We start from the raw sequence: 17058 nt of genomic DNA, 5'->3' as shown, positions 1-17058 counted from the left end.
AAATGCGAGTTTGGCAGTGCTGGAAAGGCTGGGCTCTTTGGCTCTCTTTGGCACGAGCCCATGTGACAGATATTATGTCCTCTATCAGGGGACCCACATAACCTTGAGAAGTGTAAGCAGCGCTCGCAGATTGCATTGGGTCAGATAGTCTGGGCTGATAACAAAGCAGCCGCGGCAGCAGGGGGGAGGCAGCCTCATCCAACGCAATAACTGAAAGCTATTTTGACCTGGTAACTGTTGGGTCTGCTGCCTGCGGCTACGTAGTTGGACATGAACTGCAAAAGTAGTTAATTTATGCCTCCTTGAGTGTAGGAATGTGGTGATGATGGATAGGGATGGGAGGTTATTAGAAACATGGGGAGGAAGGAGAGGATGGAATTCCAGCTCGTGTTTTTATCTCTTACACACACACACACGCTGGTTCCTTCGCATGCATACTCTTGGCTGTCTCACATGTGTGCACAATCCAAAGCCTTGCTTACACACTCACACCTCAGCTCATGCACGCACATGCAGGCACATGTCCACACGCTTACAAGGGATTTGCCTGAGCTAAGTGCTGGAGCATGTTTATGTGTTGGGGGTTGCTGACTGCTTTTACTGTGCCTTCTTCCTCCCAAGCACGATCTGCTTGCACCTAGTCCTGTGCAGACCTTTTGCTAAAAATCCTCTGGACATTCTGTTCTTACACCTTCTGAATGTATTCTGCTCATTTGCAGACTTGTATTGGCTAGCAGAGAAATGGTGGCCAGAGAAATGCCTTAAAACCAAGTCCAGTTGAGTTGGTGGATTTATGTAAGACAGAAGTTCAGCCTCAGTGATGCACTGACATCATTTAACAATTAGTTAAATGCTGCCTGCTCTGGATGTTGTCTGCAGTAATAATCCATGTACAAAACAGCACCTAGATGTTGAAGCACAGAGCCTGTGTGCAAGTGAGGGAGCGTTTGTGGCCGTGCACAGGCTATAAATGGGGATTGGATTGTGTAAACAATAAGCAAGGAGACAGCTGAGAATAAAGAAATGTTAGTTTAGATTATTTGAAACCATAAGAGAAGAACGGGATAAAAATGGTAATCTCAGGAGGGGAGGCTGATTATAGTTACTCCTACAGGGATTTGCATAGGCCATGGAGTGTCTGCATCCAGAGTCAACAACCGCGGTCTCAATGCAGGCCTTTCTTTCCCACTGTGATACAAAACACACAAACGTTTTTCTACTTAGAGGTACACAGTGCTTCTGTTTCTGTCCTTTTCTCTCTTGCACAAAGCATCACACCACTCAGACATTGCCTCCTACGCTTTTGCTCACTGTCTTCTACTGATGCTACCATACACGTACAGATACGCATCCTCCCCTTCCCCTGCACGCATCCTCCATCACATATTGTCACAATGCACTTATGCTTTCGTTTGGAAATGTACATTAGTTCTAATGTAATTTCAAACTGTTGCTTGTGGACACACATAAGTATGAGCCCATGTTTAGAAGAAATGTCTTCAAAGCTCATGGACATAGATTACGCACAGCCCCAGAAGGTTCTGCAGATATATGCAGAACAAGCTTGAGGAGCTAAGGGGAAGATGAGTGTATTTTCCATAGATGTGTTGGGAACAGTGGAGAGATGAGAAATGTGTAAGGGGTCACAGTGCTGACCTGTCCTTCAGGATGTCATCCACATCTGATCGGGAGATAAACACTGTATGGAATGGAAACATACCCTTCCACTGGTGTCCCCAAAGAGCACATCTTCCTCCATGAGTCAGCGAGGGCCTGGGGACACCCAGCCATGTGCTATTTTGGAGGCAATGACTTCAGCAAGTGGCAGGGGAAGCTATTGTGGAAATATGAATGTGTTTTCCATTGGGGAGTCCTCCAGGGAAGGACAGAAAGATCCTGGTGCTGAGCCAAGTCCCCTATTTTTTCTTCACCCTTCTGGGAACGAAAGCCTTGCAAAGTATGTAAGGAACCCTATTCACTGAATGTGAGTGTATTTGGTTTGTGAGAGCTATGTGAGCCCCACGCACACCCATACACAGACGGAGAGGGGGACTTTAGGAAGCAGGAATCAACCTGCTCAAGTCCATCATGGTGTTCTTTCCTTACAAGCTAGACAGCCGTGCTTGATTCAGTGTGATCTCTCTGTTGTTTCCACCTGTCAGGTGAAGACAGTGCAACTTACCTGTGTTTGAGATCTTGTGTTAGCACGCTTCATATCAAGACTGTGAGCTAGAAACAGAGAACCAATGGGTTTACTCTTATGCTTCACTTTCTCCAGCTTTACTCTGTGCGCATCACAGTTCCAATGAAAGCAGTGTGGTACCATGGTACATGCCCTGTGAGCAGCTCCTCTATTCCAGTATTGACAAAGTCTCCTCCTTTAAAGGAGTGCAAAGAGTGCTTCCAATGGCCATTAGGCTTAAGGGATTGGCTTATCTGCAAGCAGATTGCTCTGTAACCTCCAGACATACCAAAAGCTAAGAAGAAACACAGCTCACCAGGAAGGGGAACACCTAAGGAGCCTTAGGAATTGATGTCACAGTATGGTACCACTCCTGCAGAGATGTCTTGCAAGGAGACCTTTTGGCACAACTTGGCTTGCTGGAAATAGCAATTCCCAACCATCCAGTGTCAAGGTTAGACCATCTGTATCATCTCACAAGCGGCTGGTGCTGGTGGTAGAGGAGGAACTTCGTGAGCTGGTGTGTGTTGTTGCACCAGCCTCACGATGTGAAACTTGTTGTGAAGGAAAATTAGAGGTAACAGTAATAAACAGCCTAGAGGGAATGTGCAAGGTAACTGCTGATATAAGAGATTTACTGACCGTAATACGTGGTTAATTCCTTTCATAATAAGTAGATTCTTATACTTATCTTTGGAATGTGGACAGCTTTATGTATTTAGCTTGGATTTTGTGGCCTCAGTTAATCAATGGCCTGATATCCTTATATAAGATTCACTGTATGAATGCAAAGTAATCAAAGTTAGGGAGTGGGTTATTAAAATATTTCAGGTGACTGTTATGCAGGATATTATAAGATCTTTGCCTGGATTGCAGCACTTCTTCTATACTTTGTGGCTTTTCATGTCACCTTTAGAAAACAAAATGCTTTTCTTTTCCTACAGAGCATACTTGGATGTCAATGAACTGAAGAACATCCTCAAACTGGATGGATCCACACACCTCAACATCTTCTTTGCCAATTCCTCCGAGGAAGAGCTGGCTGGAGTGGCAACTTGGCCCTGGGACAAGGAAGCCTTGATGCATCTAGGTGAGCAATAAAGATGTTTCTTCTTTGTAAAGCATTCTTTTGAGGCACTAAGAAGGAAAGACAAATATGCTTTAAGCTCTGTTCTGATTTCTTATCATTCCTCTAATATATAGTCAGGGGAAAAAAAGTATTTCACGATTCCCAGATACTGGCTCACAACCAGGAAAATATTAGGTTATAAACCCAAGGCATATTATGGTATTTGTAGATGATGTCAAGCTGAAAGTATTTCACCTTTTAAGTGAAGCTACTTTACAGGGCATTCACTCCATGGGAGCACTTTGCAAAGAAGATTTGGGGAGATAGGTGTGGGGATGCTAGACAGAAGTGAATTTTTAACCTTAGCCTATTATGCTCTGATCCTTAGTTCATTCCTTAGTAAGTGTTCAATTAATTTCTCTCGCAGCTAAAATTTGTGGCTGTTTTTCTCTACCAATGTGCAAAAGAGCAAACTGCTGAGAGATTGTATTTCTAATGTTCATTTGAGTGGAACTAGAAGGAGTTCACAACCCTGTGGATTGCCCTGCATGTTTCATAACAAGGTTGCTGAGTACGGCTGCTGGAACCCAGGGATCCAGACAAAGCTGTACAACCTCCCAAATGACTCATTGCCCTGACACCCGCAGTGCCACTGGACCTGTGTTCCTTGCAAAGTGCCAGATGAGCCTTGTTCAGAAGGCACCGACTGAGTGTGTAGGTACTTCTCTGAACTGCACAAACCTCCCTCTGGCTGCAAACCTCATCAGGTCATCTTATAAGAGCAGGGATTGTCACAGATTTCCCAGCTATTTCTCTAGCTTGTCCAGACCTTCCTAAGCTGGAAGTGAAGTCCAGTTTCTGCCAAGTTCAGGCTTTATGAAAGGCTGTTTCAGAGCCAGTTTTTTTATTACCCAGCCCCATCTTGAGCAAAACAGAAAAGCCGTGGCAAATGTAAAGCTAGGTGAGGAGAGTAAAATATGATGTTTATTATTCTAAAGCATATTGTAAGAGCTGAGCTACAACTCGAGCCATCAGTCAGGGAGGCTTTTCCATGCTCAAAAATGTATTACCCCAAATCCTAGATGTTAACATCTCTTTATAGTCACCATAGCTGAGAGAAGCTCCATGGTCAGATCAAGCCCTACCTCAGTTAGTGAATGTTTTATTGTGACATCCAACTTTGCCACTGCTCTGGCAGAACTGTGAGCAAACTTCCCAAGGACTGGCACTGACACTGACACACATCCAGTCTCCTGCTGAGCTAGGCTGAAAGTGAAGCCACTTCCACTCTGACTTGCCTCCAGCCCTGTCTCCATGGGCTGCTGCTTGGAGCACCAAGAATAGAAGATGCTATGAATAAATGCCTGCCAGTGAGCATTCCCCACAGCAACATCTGGCAAAACCAGAGATAGATATTAACCCCAGACTCAACTGGAACCCACACGGGTGTGATTTCTATCACTTTGTAGTACCACAACCCTCCTCTCCTGCACTAGACCCATAGTAACTCTTTGCTTCTGATTGTGCAACAAGGATGGGTTTACTGGTGGGAAACATTAGCCCTAATGCCACTGCTGGAGTGAACTGAGGCTGCAATGTAGCTGATCCTGCCCTAACTGAGTAGTTTCACAGCTTCCCTTGGTGTTGCCATGGGAGGGAGAAGAGAACAAGGAGAGAGCTCCAGAGCTCCAAGAAGAACCTTCTGCAAGAGGGCTGGGGCCTGCCCAAAGACCTGATGAGTTCTTCTGTCACTTTGTTAAGCTAATTGTCACCATCATGCCTGAGCAAAACAGTTTCAGCTCGGCTCCTGCAGTGTGTTGCCAGAATCCATTGACCAAGACAAGATTTCATGGGAGAAAGAGACATTAACCAACAGTTCAAAGTTGATTTGAAGTGGGGAAAAAGTAGAATAAATAAATAATGGTCATAATTTCCTGTCCAAATGGCCCTCCCAGACCTGGGCTTGCTCTGTAAGAATTCAGCTTGAATCTTTTTTCACTCTCTTCTATAAATCCAATATGTCCTTAATAAAAAAATATGAAATATGTCCTGTGGTGCAGATCTAAAGGCTGGGACAGAGATTGGCTGGGTGAGGGAGTTTATCTTTTCTGTAAAACTGCACTTGATTTAGATTCTTGACAGCTGTGAAAAATATAACTTTCCAACAAAGGCAAAAAGCAAATCTCTGTCTCCAGCTGCCTCGGGGCTGTCCAGAGCCAGAACCATTTACCCAGCCTGTGCTTTCAGAGGCACATCCTGCTGAGGAATTCCACCAATACTCCTGCTATTGGAAAACAAACTCTGGAATTGTCATTGGGAAAGAGACCCTCACAAAATATACTCTCTGCGTTGAAATCTCTGGGTAGAGACCAAGCACTGGAGGAATCAGAGCATGGATTGCATAAAGGGGGATTGCAGTGGTTATGTACTGGTAGGCTGTATATAATTTGGATGGAGGAAAACTAGTGTAAGGAACATTTCAGCGCTGTGGAAAGGATGTGCAGATGCTACATGTGGCACAGCTGTTGCAGTGTGATTGATTTTATTCACTCTTTGTAATCTGCATTAAAACTTTCAGTTCATTTTTTTAAAGACTATATATATATTTATACATGTCCACATGACTTCTTTGCACTGTGTCCGTGTAGTCACACATGCCCATACACAGTCTTTTCTACGTTCCTATTTATGCATAGGTCCCTGCAGGACATCAGAAGGGGTCCTGCCTCTGTCTTCAGCACCGATAAGATTTCAGCTGTATTGTGTTTGGACACTTGGAGGAAAATGTGAGACAACTGGGAAAACCAATGGAGAACCACAGTCAGGGAGGACTAAAGAAAGGACTGAGCTACACGGAAAGGTTGAATGGATTAGTTATTTAGACTGAAGGAAAAGAGTCTGAAGTGGGGATGATGACAATCTCATGAAAGCTGATGAAAGGGGAGGAGAATCTTTTGTTCTTTGTACCTGTGTGAGGCAGGACTTGAAGTCATGAACTTAAATTGCCAACAAATCAATTCAGATTAGATGTGAGTTAAAGCCTTGCAGCCGTAAGGATACTGAGTGCTGAAATGGATTGCTGGGGCAGTCATGTCATGAGGGGTTGTAAAGAGATGTTAGGGCAGTATCTGTGAGGGATGGTATAGACCTAACTGGTCCTGTGTTGTTTGAGAGTGGAGTTTAAGTGACTTATTAAGATCTTCTCAGTCTTATTTTCCTCTAATTCCATGATTATTGCAACCGAGTGTCCAGGCAGATGAGAAGGAAGAGTCAGGGCTGGGTGATCTCATCTTCCCTGCACTGCAGTCACTGACAGAGTTCCTCTTGCCAGAACCTTTTCTCTCCTCATTGTCACTAAATTAGTCGTGTACCATATCCAGGATTTATTCTCTCGCTTTTACAGAGCAGTGTCCTGTTCTCATGGAAGGCAGGATACACAAACAGTTTTAAATAAAGGGCTTGGAAAAGGTGAGCTCAACAAGCTAAATAAAGGAAATCTGAAGCATGTCATAAATCCAAAGGTACATCTAACTGAGCTAAAAATATAATTATGATTAATTCAATGTACTGTCAAGCCTCACTAATTTACCATTTGCTTATCTACATATCCCATAATTCATACAACAAAACCAAGCACCCTTGATTTTCGTTGCGCACATTTAACAACCACGGAGTTCTTTTTGAATTTGCACATTCCAGGATTCCATAGTTTTTGACACATTAAACTGATGCATATTCATTAGTGGACTGTGCAGTTCAGATCAAACCAGCCTTGTCTGGGTATATGAGCAGAGCGTGTTTGTGACAGTTACTTCAAAGCTGTCTATCTGATCAGAGCACACCCTGCAAAAACTGCTCCAGCCTTGGGTGTATTCTGTTTTCTTTGTCCAGCTCTTAGTTTGCAAACATCGGCACAACTTACTGCATTTTTTAGAGTGTTTCAGAAGTTAATAGGCTTCTATTATACCTTTACCCTGTGGAATAATATGCAGAGAGTGCTCCAGGTATGCTTTGTTTGACTGTTGGTATCAATACATTGCTTACACTTATCTGGGCAGAACCATTCTCTTTAAGCACATTAAACTATTTGAAATTGCATAGTAATCTCATGTAGGATTTCTCTTTCAGTTAACACAAACCAAACTAAGCATATTCAGTTGAAAGACCAATTGTCACTGTGGTATTGGTTTAGGATGTTGGGTTTGTCCCATCACTCTTTCTCCTTAGAGCCCCAGTCCAAGGGTGAGATTAAACCTTGCTGTGCAGTTTCTCTGAGCAGGCAATGTGCCTGCTGGTGCAAAAAGCAACCCATGCTATAGAGGATCCGATGAACTGCCAGAGGATCTGCCCTTGGGATTGTCTTCCTTTAACGTCCTCCTTGTGTAAGACAAGGCAAATGTAGAAGCTGTTCTCTTTTCCTTTTACAGGTGGCATTGTGCTGAATCCCTCCTTCTATGGAATCCCTGGCCACACACACACAATGATCCATGAAATCGGGCACAGCCTGGGGCTCTATCACGTCTTCCGAGGAATCTCAGAAATCCTCTCCTGCAGCGATCCGTGCATGGAAACAGAGCCCTCCTTTGAGACTGGGGACCTCTGCAGTGACACCAACCCTGCTCCCAAGCACAAGCAGTGTGGGGATCCTGGCCCTGGCAATGACACGTGTGGTTTTCACAGCTTCCTAAACACTCCCTTCAGTAACTTCATGAGCTACGCAGGTACTTGGGTTTCCTCAGTTTGCTGGTGGTTGGGCATGAACAAAGAATACAAGCCTTACCTCTGATTTCTACAGTCTATTTCATGTGGGGCTTCCTGCTGACTCCTGTGTCCTTTGGTCTAGGAGCAGGCTTGATGAAGGACCAGATTTGATGGCCTCAGGACTCTCTTCCAGTTCTCCTATTCTTTTCTTTCCCATCTTTCCCCAACTTTGCACAGTTTCATGTGAAGCCCAGGCAGAAGGTTTTGGGGAGGGGAGAAATGAGATAAGCATTAAGAAAACAGCTTCTAAAGGCTCTACAGCAAATTTGACACCTTATTTCCCTGGGATCTGGATGCCTCATCTATGAGGTCTTCTTTGAAAACCCCAAATTCAGAGGTTTACCCTCTCCCAAGGAGATACTGAGTGTCAGACAAATATTGATGCCACCGAGGCTGTAGGATAAATCTGTGATAGATGTCTAACGAGACACTGCTCCAGGTGTCTGCTCAAAGCCATGTTTATTGTTTGATTTGGAGTCACTGTGGTTCAGCTAGAATTGCTCACTTCAGTTTCATCATTAGAGTGGGATATACTGGGATAGTACCTGGTCAGGAGTGCTCTTCTGGTCCAAGACCGCCAATATGCTGTGCTGGTTTGTGCTGGGAGTGCAGCTACAAAGGCTCCATATCAACCGGGTAGAGACGCCCCTCCAAGAGGAATAAGCTGCTCAAGCAAAAGCCTGATTTTGAGGTTATAACTTCCACAGGCACAGCTATGTTGTTCAGGGGTGCTGGTTTGTGGCACTCCTACCAACAGAGCATAACACAAAGAATCCATGAGCTCCTGTGATGCTTCACATTGGACAAGGGTGGGCTGGGAGCTTTACTGCATGCCTGCAAGTTCAAGGGGAGTTGAATGATCCTCTGCTATTTCCCAGAAAGAACCAGGGATACCTTGGCTTGTATTTCTCCTTATTTTGGGTCATGGGGTCAAGCCATGCTGAAGGTCTGTGACACTGAGCTGACAGCATTTTAAAGGTGACCAGTATCCTTATAGCCACTGAAGGGCACCTTTATACACCAGGCAAAAACACAGATTGCCCACTCAAAAGGTCATAGGAGTGCTTATTCTGTAATAAAAGTGTAGAGAAGCGAATTGTTTAATGTCATCTGGGGCACAGATTGAAATGATTTATAACAGCAATGTTTTTGTGCTCTCCATGGCCCTAGCTAAAAGCGATGCTTAGTTTTCTCTTTATTTTCCTATTTGTTTAGAGGGTGTTTTCAGGGACAAGCAAACGCACCCTGAGACAGCTCCCCAGCATGCTGTGCACTTTATTGTGGGACAGAGCCTTAGAGCTTGATGCAGCCTCCTGTAACATGGCACAAAGAACTCGGTGCCACTTGAGATGACAATCTCCATCCCCCAGATCTGCTGGGGTGTGTGCTGAGGGGTGGAGCGTGCTTGTTGCAAAACACCGAGGTCTCTTCTTCCAAAGAGATCTTGCCTTCCCAATTCTCTCAAGAGCTGAGACAGAGGCAGACCACAGAGATACCGATCTGCTCTTGCGAGCTACATATGTGCTGGTGTTCTGAGCAGAAACCTGCTTTTTTTTGTCTTGAAAAATTAAGTGAGGCGACATGATAGGTATCTCTAGAGCTCATGCATGAATCAAGTTGTTTTCTGTTGTTGCCAGTGGAATAAAAATGTATCAGGATATCAAATTGCTGTAGAAATACCTTTGAAACGTTTAGTTGAGGTCATGCAGCTCTAAGCATCGCCTTGCCTTTCTGTTTTGCTGTTTGTATGCTGCTCAGTCATGTTGTGTTTGTCTAACGTGCATCTGTCCAGTTACCCCCAGCTGTGTAGCAAAGCACTGACTTAAAGGGTAACTTTTCTTTCCCTAAATAACAAGTTATGATGTCCAGAAGATTGAGAATGCAAGAAATTGGGCTTGTAAATTAATTTTACAAGTCCAAATAGCCGTGGTGTTCCCAAATAAAAAGATCAGTCTTTTAGATGATCCTTCATGAAGTCGGCAGGAATTCTGCCTCTGAATTCTGTTGGAACAATCATCCCAGCATAGACTCCCGGATTTCTCTAATTATTACTTTATCTGAGGATCTTGAACCTTTCTTGACACGGAGGGATTCATTGAAATACCTTCCTTCCTCACCTCTCCTCCCTTGCCTCCCCCAGGACACAGCCTTTGCTGATGGGGAAGCAGATTGAGAATGCAGGTCATCTTTCTCCCATGCCATTGTCTCACTGCTTTGTCCTATATATACTTTATTGTTCCTTTATGATGGCTATTAAGGGCTTTTGTCTCCTTCTGTGCTTCCGTGAAGAATATTTATGGCTTTTACAGCATGCGCAGGGGCAGACCATCGGCAATTATTGAGGAAATCCAAGGATGTCAGATTAAAGCAGCCTTTTGCATACTCACAGGGATTTGTAGATATTTTCAAGCTCATGGTGGCTGTCTCTCTACTGGGTATGTTTGACAAGAGGAGGTTCACTGCTTGGTGGAATTAGGAGGGATGCAGGAGAACATGCGAACAGACATGTCCTTCCCGTGGTAGGGCTGCATTTGAGGCTGTAGTTTGAGCAGGATCCCAGCCGAAGCTGTCTCCTTTTGCTTGCATCTCTGGGAAGATGTGGCAAGGTTTTAAATTAGCCAGCAAATTCACACTTCTCTTTAGAACAAATTCATGGGGTTTTGTGCCTCTTGAGTTGCACAGGGCACGGACTTGAAGAAATCAGAGCATCTAGTAGCGCTATTACAATATTGAGCTGCCAACTTACACGCAGGCAAACAACTCTGAGCAGCCTCCAGTGACCTGCCTCTTCCCAGAAAAGTGTATTCCTTGACCTGTGCCAAACTGTCATTGTTGTTTGTGTCACAGCAGTGTGCAGAGGTCCCATCTGGGACCGAGCGTTACTGGGCTAGGAACTCTGCAGGCACATGGGAAGAAACACTCCGTGTTTTCAAGAGCTTTTCATCAGATGGGAAGAGAACCCGAGAAATGGTTCAAGTGCAAGCATCAAGTTCTTCAGCACAGCGTCTCTGGGCGACTTTGCACAACCTATTTATTCCTTCTGTGATCTGCACAATAGAGAAATAGTAATCTGCTGCTTCTCTGGGGCATTGTAGTTGTAAAGTTGTGTGGTGTGCAGAGGGCACTAGATGTGCTCTTGTTGCCAAATCATGTTTGGGGAAAAGCAGTTGAAAGGCGAAAGGGGAATTTGTGGGAAATGATCCAGCAAAATCATTTCTTCATTTTGAATGAGAAAGAAATTGAAAATATCAAAAAAATGGGTTATGGAAAGTTCAGAAAGGGCTTGAATCATAATGGTAATGGGGGAGATGTTGAATAGAAATAACGTTATTTTCCTGCCCCCAAATTTATGTTTTTAATCATGAGTTTTTAAAAATTGATCTTTCAGAACATTTTTATTTGTTCATTAAAAAATTGAGGAACTTTATTAAAGTGATGTATTTTAAAATTCTGTGTTCTTTTAATCTTAGAAAGGTGTTAAAGTCTATTGCACTCATTTGCATGAGTCTCAGTTAGTTCTTTATCCTAACACCACCCATCCTTCGCCCTTTTATCCTCTCTCTGAGGTATTTTAGATGTGAAACTTTTAAGCGCAGAGGTCCACTGGTATCCCCAATTCTGACCAGAAGGTGCTGCCCTGAGGCTTTTTCTGTCTCTTCACCTCCATGTCTCTGTCTCATCTAGGGATGATCTCTAGGTGCTTCCTACATATCCCGGCCCTGAGGGAGGGCACGTGTATTGATTTATGTTTTCCTTTTTAACTCGTTTCCTTTCACCTGCCTCCACAAGTGATGTCTGCACTCATTTGTTCACAGGCCATTAACTCCTGAGTGCTGGGAGAACCCATCCCGGCCCTTGCAAGGAGCTGCCATTCACCAGGTTGTAATTCTCTCCCCTTATCTCCTGTGTGGTTGATGTGGCTTCTGTTTTCATTTCAGATGATGACTGCACCAACTCCTTCACGCCCAACCAAGTGGCCAGGATGCATTGCTACTTGGACCTCGTCTATCAGAGCTGGCAGCCCGCGAAGAAACCAGCTCCTATTGCAATTGCCCCACAGATTGTGGCTCGGAGCTCCACCTCTGTCACCCTGGAGTGGTTCCCACCCATTGATGGCCACTTCTTTGAAAGGTGATCACGCGCTGCTCCGTACTCTTGCACTGAATTGAATGGGAAGGGGAGAAGGAGGGAAACAACCCAGGACCCCCATCCAGGAGCACAGCTTTATTGTGTGCTGTGCTCAGTCTGGATTAAGGCTTCATCCTAAATTGGTTTATACCGAGAAGGTTATTGATCTGTTTTCTGCTCTTCCTTTCTTAGCCTGTAGCACTCAGTTGAGGGCCATTGATTTGCCATGTAAAGGGCAAATCTTTTCTTCCTCCTTATGTTGTGGGAGGAATTTTCAATCAAGGATTCAGGCCCTGTGATTCCCGCTGTTATTGCTGCTCACAAATACCTGTGGGCTTCAGCTCTGCCTGCACGCCTGCCCCCGCCTCCTCTTGCACGTTTCCTTTCCAAGGACACAGTGAATCTTGTTTCTACTCCTGTGACAACAGAGAGCTCACAGGCAGTGATGTCTCACAGGGTAAGGAGGTGGCCATCTGGGGAGGGGGACAAATGCTGCCCGCTTTCCTGAGCTGGAGGTCTGAGATGGGAATTGAGCAAGGCGCAAAGATCTACAACCTTGAGTATCACATGAGTGTCATCTTCCTGCACCCCAAGTCGAGCATGTAGGTCAGAGTATGTGTGTGTGTTCATGTCTGATAGGCATGCAGCTATGTGCTACCAATAATGAAGAATTAAATGGATGTAGGGCTCTGGACAAGAGTTGCATCACATTGAGCAACTCAACCGTAGGATGACCTGAGCAACTGCGTAGTTCATCTAAATACTCTTAGGCAGCACGTGGATGAGCCACAGGAGCCATGGGAGTGCTAGGAGAGAACTTCCTAAATGACTGACCTTCTTGTGTTACCATTAACTCACCTGCCCTGTTTGAGTCTCTCCTCTGCTTTTTGCTTTGTTATTTTATAAAGAACAAACTCCGAGTGGCCTTCAGCACTGCAGCAGCTCCTATCGCAGGAGGCCAAATTTACAAGTATGTTAGCACCTAAAGAGCTGTCTCAGCACTGCTGCTCCCTTCAGTGAGAGCACCTTGAAAGCCACTGCCTCCATCAAGGATGAAACTCCTTCCACCGCTTGGGACACGGTGGCCAGTTCAGTGGCCAGCTTGCGCTTTACCTGAGCAGGCAGCTAACTGTTCTTTTCTGCTCAGATGGGGTTTTCCACCTTTACTGCAGGTTCATACGGGGAAAGGTAATCAAATCATATTAGGAGTTGATAAAGAGAGGTCTTGTGCTCTGAGCAGTGTTTGCTTTAGTTGCAGTTTTGCAACTGGAGCCCTTTATTCCCTACGTGTGAAAAAGGCCTTATGTGAAGCTCTGAAAATTAATTCAGAATTGTTTAGCCCATAACCATTTTTAGGTAAATTAAGTTTCTCCAATTTAATTTAAATTTCAGAAGATGCTTATTGTGTGTTAAATAAATACCATCTGCCTCTTAAGACACATTGATGCAGAGTTAATTGTTATGTAACCGAATATGTCTTTATTACATATTTCTTATAACTCAATCAATATGTTCTTAATAACCCCTAGTTAGTTGCTTCTTAAATAACATCCAGTGGATAGCCTGCAAAATCTAAAATTTCATAACAGAGTTATCATATGTTAAATAAATAGTGATTTTCGAGAGAAGAAAAGGTCCTTTGGGTTTTCAAATCTGTGTGCTCAGTATTGCTGAACAGATTTAAAGAGACAGCCTCGAATACTTTGAGTCCAGTTCCTTGTTACACTGAGATTCCCAGTGCTAACAGATACAGAAATGCTGTGACCATTTAAAAATGTCACCAAAATATAGAAATGATTCTGTCTAAAACATATCCAAGTTTCTGTTATATTAAGCAAAACAAGGACGATGGTAGTATTATAGTGGCTAATGCAGAAGAGCTTATGTGCTGTACTTCCAGTCCCACCGTGTCCAGCGCTGCTCAGTTAGAGATATGTGTCTGTATCAATTTGTAGAATTGGGTCACTGTGCAAGACAAGTAGGAGGTAAAATTGGCCAAGTATAATCTTATCTGTGTGTGGGAATACTGTAAATCTTTGCAGATATTTTTACACAAAGTGCACACCATGGCCCAAATTTCACTTGCCTCACTTGAATGAATAAACTCATTCACTTCAATGGGACTATTCATGTAAAAAACAGAAGACTGATACTCAACTGCTGAGTGCCTTGGGCCTGGTTTCTAATGCACAGAGGCCCTTTCCATGCTGTTTTGACAGCGTAAAAGGGCCTTAAAAGGCTGAATGGCTCTGGCTACATTAGCAAGTATTGTGGCCCAATAGAAGTAGCGTAAAGCAGTTGTTAATGAAGACCTGACGTCAACACTGTTGGGGTTCTGGGGGCTGGTTTTAGCCTAGCTCTAGCCTGGCCCATGGCATCAGCAGTTGGAGCACACCAGGTGTGGTCCTGGAGCACATCAAGTGTGGTCCTGGAGCATGTCTCAGCTCTGGTTTCAGGCAAAACTGGGTCCAGCTTCCATGCTCCAGGACTGCTCCAAGTGCTCTAAGTGGGGAAGATGAAGAGTTTCACTTCAAAAGCTTGCTCCTGATCCAAATTACCATGCTACTGTAGGCGCACTCAGCGTAACTCAAGTTCCTTTTATGTCCCTTTCATTCTCTAGAGCTGTGCATAGGCAGTGACCTCTGCTTAATGAAAGTCAGGAAGGGAAAATTCAGCCTTGTGTTTAAAAATGTAGTGCTGGGCTGGCTGTAACCGTGGCTGAGGTCCTGACAGGTCTGCAGTTCAATGGAGATGAAGCATGGAAGTAAAAAACCGTGTGCTGCTTCTCTGTTTAGATGCAGCTTAGTCACTGCTGCCACAGTATTAGGTAGTATTATTTCTCTTAGGGACCTCAGTTCTAGGAATTATATGATTAATTATGTGGATTTGGAGACAGAGAGCAATGCTAACTCTTAGTTCATGTCAATTTGGGGTTGGCTATCCCCACACCTTGGCAAGAGTAGCCCTAGGAGCTGTGCACAGGAGTAGATTCTTCTTCCTGACAGCCCCTCCTTACCTGTTCGGTGTGTTCAGTTGAGGGCTTCTATATTATACTAGAGAGTCATTTACCTGCACATAAATTTGCCATCATGTGTCTGACCCTGAACTGCAGCAACTGGTTGAGCTTCTAAACATCTCTAATACTCAAATATATCAAGAACCAGCATTTCCTCTTGTAGCTACTACACAGAGGATTGGAATACTTACCATTCTCCATCCTCCTCCAGAAAACCCTCACATGCACATATAATAATGTGTGATAATCAAATAATAATAGAGCCAACAAAACAAGTGAAAACAAGTGAGACGAAGAAAACTGTCTTCATTTCCTGGCTGCATCTATTAGATGCGTTCATCTGCTGTCGCTAAGCATCCATTCATGTGCCTCCTGTTTGATATGCATAGGCAGGATGTAAACAGTTATTGTAATAGGGCTCGGCAGCAAATTCTGCTTGGGCAGAAAACTTTGAATGCATCTGCTCTTCCAAGTTTTCATTGAGGTGACTGCATTAATTTCCATGAATCTGATGCTATCTTGTTCTTAGCAAGCAAATATTTTGGTCAGTATGGCGTCCCAGATCTAGATGGCTGGGCTTGATATTCACTTGTTTAAACCTTGCTGGGAAGTTTCAGTGCCTTAGAGGAGGGGAGAGCACCAAATCTGAATTTCAAGTAAGCAGGTACAATTTGATCTGAAAACAGACACTTTTCCTTGAAAGGAATGACAGATTTTAGCTGGGTTTGAGTTGCGCATTGAACTGGTGCTGGCCCTGCAGAGAATTGTCTGGTTTTCAGTAGTAATCTTTAGATTTGGAATCCACTTCCTTGGAATATCATGCTAGAGGAATGAATTCCTCCTGCGCTCTGAACTTTATAAGCTGGAATTTCCCCAGTACTTGGCTTATTAGAAAACAGAAAAGTCTAGATTTTCCATTACCCTGCACTTCGGGGAGTCATGTGCATCGGTGTCTAAGGTGTCAGATATGCTATCGTTCCTAATTAATAGTGTTTTGAACCAATTCACGCTCATTTTGTCTTGATGTCAGGGGCTGCATAAGGTGTAAGGATCTGGCTTAGATTTTCACAAGCCTGTAAATGTGATTCCATAATTAGTTTTGACATTCATGGCTCTTTGTAGGATTTGTGTGCAAGAGTCTGCAGCCCAAAAGCTTTAACCCAAGAGTCATCCCCTGTGTAACTCCTTTCAGCCAGTGGAGTTACATCAGGGTTGCGTTTGGCTCCCAGATTGGAAAAGTAAAAAGAGAAAGTTTGCTCATAGCCTTTCCCACATGATGCTCCTTGTGATTCCTCTTACCTCCAAGTCCTTGCTGGTAAAAGGAAATGTTTGTCCATAAGCCTACAGTTTTTTCCACCATGGCAGCCTGTGATGAAATTGTATAGCTGCTAATTTGAGTGAAAAGCAGTCCTAATTGTGGAAACCTGGCTTTCAAAGCCCTGTCCTCATCCAGGCCCAAGTGCTAATGCAGGAGTAGAGAACTGAAAGATTATTATTGCAGGGACTTCTATCCTGACTGTTGGTGGATGCGTCTGAAAAGCAACTGCACAATAAGAATTGTACATTTTGATTTCTCTGTACCTTTCATTCTGGATTCTTGATTTTTATATACATATTTATATATAATATTTAGGCAAGCTGAGTTAGACCCTTCAACCGCTGTTAAATAGGCAGCTGAGAAATGAAGTAGGGAGGCAGTGTCATACCAATAGTGCAGGTGGGTGAAGTGAGACAGAGAGTTATTCACAACATGCCCAAATTTATTCTTTACCAGTGGTACAGATCATGCAAGGAAGAGGAGGGCAGCTCTGCCTCCCTCTTCTGTATTCCACCCCATTGCCGCATTTCACTCTTCAGATGTTTTCAGCAGGTGCATCCCTTTCTGTACTGTCTACGAGTTCG

General features: G+C 44.0%; 1 protein-coding gene across 1 annotated transcript in view; it reads left to right on the top strand.

Moving 5' to 3' along the window:
• PAPPA (pappalysin 1) overlaps positions 1–17058 on the top strand; it is a gene marked incomplete at its 3' end in the record, with an annotated part of 179345 nt that overhangs the window by 51853 nt on the left and 110434 nt on the right. The window contains exons 3-5 of the mRNA XM_080630817.1: positions 3127–3272; positions 7679–7972; positions 11951–12143. Of these exons, the coding sequence (XP_080486943.1) occupies positions 3127–3272; positions 7679–7972; positions 11951–12143 (633 nt within the window). The remainder of the gene's footprint in view (positions 1–3126; positions 3273–7678; positions 7973–11950; positions 12144–17058) is intronic.

This window comes from Psittacula echo (assembly GCF_963264785.1).
Source record: "Psittacula echo genome assembly, chromosome: 16".
Lineage (NCBI taxonomy): Eukaryota > Metazoa > Chordata > Aves > Psittaciformes > Psittacidae > Psittacula > Psittacula echo.
Note: the sequence above shows the minus strand (reverse complement) of the source record. Positions and strands in the feature narration are given on the sequence as shown.